The following is a 6,720-nucleotide window of genomic DNA, read 5'->3' as shown; positions in this document are numbered from 1 at the left end:
ACCTCCTGCTTCCTCTATAAAGTCCATATTTTCCCCAGTCCTGGAACCTCTAGGATGGGCTCCCTGTCCTACATGCTTCTTTCAATTCATACCAACTGATACTGCATCTTCTGATCCCAACCTAATCAACGAAACAAGTACAGCTTTATACTTCATACTTCACTTTGGACTGTGTTTAGAGACATCAGGAGTGGCATTCCAACCCTTCAACCTCATTACTCTAAGACCTTTCCATTCATAGGATTCTTTAATTCCATTTTGGGTGATTCACTTCGTAACAAAGTCCCCAAACCTAGATATAGCCCAGGTCCCATGAGATAGGGCATATGTACATATACATATCCATAAATTAGGGCAAAATATATACCTGAAGGCAAAAGTGCACAATAGTCTGCAGTGAGTCAATGAATGAAGCAAGCTACCTGGCAGGACCTGAGCTCACCACTAGGCTTTAGTTTTCAGCCTGGTTTTTTCTTTTAAGACTGGTGATTTCACAGATGACTTTTAATTGCTTTAACCACTTGAATAGGGGAGAAAAACGGGCAGCTGATATTCCATGAACATGCTTGTGGAAATTTCCCCCATATATCATTTTTAAAAGACTTCAAACATACGAGCATGAAAGAATGAAAGAAAAATATAAACAGATTTATTTTTTTGTCAGCCATTGATAATAAATAAAAAAGTTGGGTACAGTTCTCTCAAAAGTATACTAAACCTAATTTTCTAGAAACAAAAGTTCACTATATAATGAAATGACTTCTTGGGAATTATACCCAATTAAACTTTTTTCACTTCAAAATGGCATAGCTTCAGTGTGTATGAAATAAAGATTGAAAGAACAGGATATTTATTCAATACTTTTATTTCAGTAACTGACTCTGTAAATAACCAAATAACTAACTAGTAAGGATAAAAAAGATTTGGTCATCACAGTTATCTAAGGATAAGAAAGATTTGGTCAATACAATCATTCAGCTTAAGTTAAAGGTATGTCTAGAACACTTTATTCAGTAATTGCAACAACAAGATCCAGCAGTTTTTCTGTTACACAAGGAACTTTTATGAAAATAGAAATATATGGGATCACAAAATAAGATAAGAATTCATTTATTTGGTATCCTAAAATGTCTGTTCTTTAACTGTAATAAGGTTAGCTGGAAATCATTAACAAAAAACTTAACTGAAACTCTTATATGTTTGGGAAACAAAGCAATAATATACTAATGACCAATAATAATGACCAATCCATGGGTCAAAGGAAAAAAAAAAAACACTAGTAGGGCAGCTGAGGAGGTTTACTCTTTTTCTCAAAGAATTGGAGTCACTCGTTTTCCAAGAGCCAGAAATGGTTACTGAAACAGCTTCACAGTAAGTTTTTTCTTCCTTATGAAGAGTAGTTCCTTCTTCTATGCTTTGCATAGACGGGCATCCTAGTCAGGCTACAACTCCAATTTCAAGTTTATCTCCTACAGTTCTTGTCACAGTCAATATCTGTTGAATTAAATGCGTAAACTAATGGTGAGAATTTCATGCACCACAATGGAATTTGAGGAAAGCTATTTTGGGGATAGCGATAGTTATTGATCTCTCTGAAATCACATTCCTCAAGCAACTACGTTTTATCATTTGAAAGCTGGGAGCTGGACCGTAATAGACGATGAAATTGACTCAAAATCGATTGACTAACTGATTGATTATTTTACATTTTACATATTTTGAGCACCTACAAAAGTGCTGAGCACTTTTATGGGTTCTGTGGATACAGAGATGAATGGAATATAAGTCTGAGAATCTCTTTATCTAGTTGGAAGGAGTACTTAAAAATAGAATTAAATGTATCTCTGATTAAGAGTTGTTTCAAAGTATTCTGCCTATAAAGGGGAGAACTCTGAGAATTTGGTAACATTTATGGTAATATTTGTTTTGGGTCTCTCATAATGAAAAGGATTTTGTCTGTTGAAGGAGGAGTTGGGGTGAAAAAAAAAAATAGAAAATCTGACTCTTTGGCTGCCCTGGTATATCCTCTTCTCTCTGCTCTCACCTCTGTCCGCTTTCCTCTGTAACCATGTCTGACAAACCCGATGTGGCTGAGGTTGAGAAATCTGCGAAGTCCAAGTTGAAGAAGACAGAAATGCAAGGGGAAAACCCCCTGCCTTCAAAAGAAATGATGGAACAGGAGAAGCAAGCTGGTGAATCGTAATCAAGCAGGTGTGGCCAATATGCACACTGTACATCCCCAAAGCATCACCTTCTTATTTTACTTCTTGTAGCTGTTTAAAAAAAGAGGTTGGATTGAGTTTAGATGACTGTTGTCCCCCTTTTCACATTCAAGAACTACTGACAAGGATGGCTGGCTTGCCTCTCCCACCGCCTGGCTGGCAGGGAAGGGAGAGAACTAGCATGTTGGTGGAGGAGGAAGCTGGGTGGGAGACAGTGAAATCTAGAGTCAAAAGCAAGTTGGTCTAAGGTGGTCTGTGGATTGTAAAATCCAGTTTAATCAGAGTGCCATTTCTTTCTTGTTCAATGATTTTAATTTATTGGAATGCATGGTTTTTAAAATATGCATATAAAAAATTTCAAAACTTGAAAAAAATCTTAAGTGGAAGAGCTGCATGAGTAAAATATGGAGGTGGGAACTGATGTGGCATTTGGACACTGATGACAATTTCTTTACAAGTGACCAGATCACATATATGAAAGTGTACGTCATGAAAGAGGACCAGTTTGCTCAGTGGGACCAAAGACTTGATGATGTGTTCAGTTCAGGGATGTGTCTTAACATGTATCATATTCACTAAAAAAAAAAAAAAAAGTCTAAGCTCCACTCAGACCCAAACAATCACTATCACTGGGGTGGCACTTGGCTTCCATAATGTAGAAATTTGATTCAAGTGCAGAGTTGAGCCTTGAGGTTGAGCCAGTAAGCTAACTGACCTGTCTATGTTCACACAGAAGTGGCAGAAACAGAACTCCCTGTCAAGTCCCTTGGGTGATTATCAGAAACACCGAGGTCCAGGGTTTTTGGTTCCAGCTGCCTACTGGTCTCTGCCAACTGTCACAAATCCTGATTTTCTTGGAAACTCAGCAACTTCTGTTGTCTGCCTCAAGGAAAGGGCTGAAGCTGCGTCCAGAAATTGGCATCCTCCCAGCCTCGACAATTCTTTAGGTAATGACAAATCCTTTCCATTTTCTCCCCATTATTTCATTGTAAGTGAGAAAGTAATAAAGCCAGGCTGCTACTAGACTAATTAAATCAGCCATTCCTAATCCCATTGATCTAGAAAAGCCAGTAGTGCATGGTTGGGAGGAAAGGGGATTTTGATTCAGAATAAGCTGCATCAAATTCAATTACAATGTTGGGGCTGAGGATTGAGGAAGAAACAACTCAGAACCTGAGATGTGTGTGACTTCTGGTAGGGGAGAAGAAGGAATGCCTAGGATGGAGACTTATACATATATATCAATACACACATATATTGAAAAGGCAACCTGCAGATGCCTGGGTGGTGTAATTCCTGTGACCTGACTGACCTACATTGGTCAGTATTGAGCTTAGACGTATCTTTTCTATGAAAAATCACTTCTGTCACTCAGTAACCTAATTCCTCTCCTTCTGTGGTCTCCAATTTCACGGGAATTGTGCCCTACCCATACTGAAGAGTTTGCATTTCCTTGAAGGCACCATGCTTATTTGACCCTCTATTCTGTTATACATATCATTCTTCTTTTTAGAGTTTCTCAGAGTGTGATTTGTGGACTGGCTACGTTGGAAAATTAGGAGACTTTTCTGGAAACAAGGATGCAGGCCCTAGGACAATTTTGGTGCAACACACCAACTCCAGTCCAAGTTCTGCTTAGTGTTTTCTCTTCTGATCTTGCTTTTCAACTTCTGCCTGTGATTGAGATCATCTGATATTCATCCTTCAATTTCTAACTGATCTCACTTAACATGATTTCTTCAGACTCCAGTGGCCTATTTTTATATATATGTACTTTTTCTGTTCTTCCTAACATCCCTGAACACAGTGTTTAACACCTGCCTTGCCTTGTAAGGAAATAAAAGTTGCTAAAGCTTCTCTATAAATTTGAACCAGTTGAAATGGGGCCGATGTTCCAACCCTGGGGTATCTGGTATTAACTCCATGAAAATTTCTGTTGATCCTTCTGTCTGAGTTGAATGCTGATCTAGTGACCTTAGCTGTGCCTCTAAGCCTACCCTAACCCCCAGTGTTGCAGAACTTGTAGGTGCTGGACAAACTTGTAGAAAGGCAAGAGTAGGGTGAAATTTGTATGCTTACTCCTGGTGAGAGAGAAGAGTGCCAGGGATAGGTTTTGTGATTTTAGATGTATGTATAGGAGACCATTTGAAAATGAAGTGCTTTGCTTCCCATGCACCTTGGTTCAGGGCAGGTTTTGCCAATGTGGTCCATCACAAATTTAGTAGTTACTGCAGATTCAGGTTTCCCCTTGTGTCTGAATTGGAATCTGCCATTCTTAAACCATAAGTATCATAATCGTAAACAACAAGAACAATAACAACAGAGGGGCTAAGAAATAATGGGGGGAGGGGCTAGCAGTGGGTTAAATGCACATGGTGCAAAGCTCAGGGATCTGTGCAATGATCTGGGTTTAAGCCCCCGGCTCCCCACCTGCTGGGAGGGTCACTTCACAAGCAGTGAAGCAGGTTTGCACGTGTCTGTCTTTCTCCCCCTCTCTCTGTCTTCCCCTCCTCTCTCGATTTCTCTCTGTCCTATTCAACAACAATGGCAACAAAATGGGGAAAATAGCCTCCAGGAGCAGTGGGTTCATAGTGCAGGCACCGAGCCTCAGTGATAACCCTGGAGGCAAATAAATAAATAAATAAATAAAATAACCTGGTAGAGTGCACACTTGAGCATGCACAAAGAACCAGGTTTGAGCACCCAATCTGTAGGACTTTGCATAGGCTGAGGTCGAGAGCATGGCGTGGGCCATCCAGTGGGGGATCCCTGGATGCCTGGGAGGTAAAGGCTTTCTGTCAGTCTCCCCAGGGCTTTTCACCTCAATGGGTTGAGCAAGAGAGAACCTGCTGAACAGGTCCCAGCTCCCCTGAAAGCCTCCTTGGAGCAGGGGCTCATGTCCCCTCTGTGCTAGCTGGCGGTTTCACTTTCTCATTTCCCAAACAAACTCGACCCAAAGGTTACTGGAAAGACCTTCACCATTTCCCTGTTTCTCACTCTCTTGACCATATATGCTAACTGTCTCTGAGAGCCCCCAGTGGCCTCCTCCTCCCTTAACATTTCTGACCATGTAAGGCTAGGCCATAGCTGCCCTGTTCTTCCCCCTCCCCTAACCTATAAAAACCCTAGCTTGCCATACAATAAACACTATTCATAGGCAAATAATGTCCTGGGTGTTCCTTGGCTTCATCTGTTGCCATGATCAGCAGGGAAAGACCCCATTTACTCGCCTCCTGCTGCATTTGGTTCTGCCTCTTCAGCCCCCTCCTCTGGTGCGCAACAGAGTGGGCCAGCCGACTTGGCCGGACAAAGAAGCAGGGTCCCTGTCAGGACCCCGACACCAATCACCATGCAAGGGAGAAATGTCGCAAGTGGTAGAGCTCTCTTGTGGTCTTGGTCTCTCTCTCCTCTTTTTCTTCCTCTCCAAATCTCACTCTCCATCTGAAAAAGAAAAAGAGTCTGCCAGAAGTTCATGGAGTGCTGTAGGAGTCAAACCCTAGCAAAACCCTAGTGGTGAAAAGAAAAGAAAAGGAAAGGAAAGGAAAGGAAAGGAAAGGAAAGGAAAGGAAAGGAAAGGAAAGGAAAGAAAGGCGTGTTCTGTGTATTATCATTTACCTTAAGTGTTGAGGACACCGTGAAAGGCTTATATGTTGCCCTCTGTTCACTGCTTAATGGTGAAGAAGTGAAAGCCTGGGACAAGAAGCAAGGTCCAGATCCCCAAAGCACATACTCAGCTTTGTGGGCTTGGCAGACCTGAGTCCAAGTGCTGCTGTACTATCTGGTAACTAACCGGGTTACAGAGTGAAGAATGAACATACTGCCACCAGGGCTGTCGCTGGGGCTTGGTACCAGCACTACAGATCCATCGCTCCTAACAACAGTTTTGTCCTTTTTTTTTTTTTTCCCTTTCTAATTTTTATTAGACGGGACAGAGAGAAATTGACAGAGGACAGGGAGATAAAGAAGGGGAGAGAAAGACAGACACCTGTAGACTTGCATCTCAATTTTGTGAAGCGGATCCCCTGCAGGTGGGGAGTAGGAGTTCAAATTAGGGTCCTTGTGCTTGGTGATACTTGTGCTTAACCCAATGTGCCACCACCCAGCCCTAAGTATAAACATTCAGAGTCCTGTTAAGTGAGATAAGCCAATACAAGAAGCATGGATAGCTGATAGTTGCACTCATTTGTAGAACTTACGTGACAAGCACAGAAAGGATAAACACAAAGTGAAGCTTGGGCAGGGCTTGGTGGATTGCACCATAGTAAAGGACTCTGAGGAAGGAGAAGAAAGAGGGAGCTGGAGGAGGGGAATTGGAGTCCTGGTGAATGATGGTGGAAGCGGACCTATGGAGCTCCAGTGCAACAATTGGTTAGCGCACGGTACTTATAGGGAATTGGACCTATGTTGGAGAGGAGAGTGTTCTGCATGCATTTACCACTGGGAGATGAGAAATTATACCCGTGCTTCAACAACTGTACTGTAAACCACCAACCCCACC

General features: G+C 41.9%; 1 protein-coding gene across 1 annotated transcript; it reads left to right on the top strand.

Annotated features, from left to right (window-relative positions):
- Positions 1-2,066: 2,066 nt before the first annotated feature.
- LOC103112466 (thymosin beta-4-like) lies at positions 2,067-2,322 on the top strand. Its single transcript, XM_060204528.1, has one exon. It carries the CDS (start codon positions 2,069-2,071, stop codon positions 2,201-2,203), a length of 135 nt encoding a protein of 44 aa, XP_060060511.1. The 5' UTR covers positions 2,067-2,068; the 3' UTR covers positions 2,204-2,322.
- The last annotated feature ends 4,398 nt before the right edge of the window (positions 2,323-6,720 follow it).

The sequence above is a fragment of the Erinaceus europaeus genome, chromosome 1, assembly GCF_950295315.1.
Source record: "Erinaceus europaeus chromosome 1, mEriEur2.1, whole genome shotgun sequence".
NCBI lineage: Eukaryota > Metazoa > Chordata > Mammalia > Eulipotyphla > Erinaceidae > Erinaceus > Erinaceus europaeus.
The sequence above is the reverse complement of the archived record's forward strand: the minus strand, read 5'-3'. Positions and strand labels throughout refer to the sequence as shown.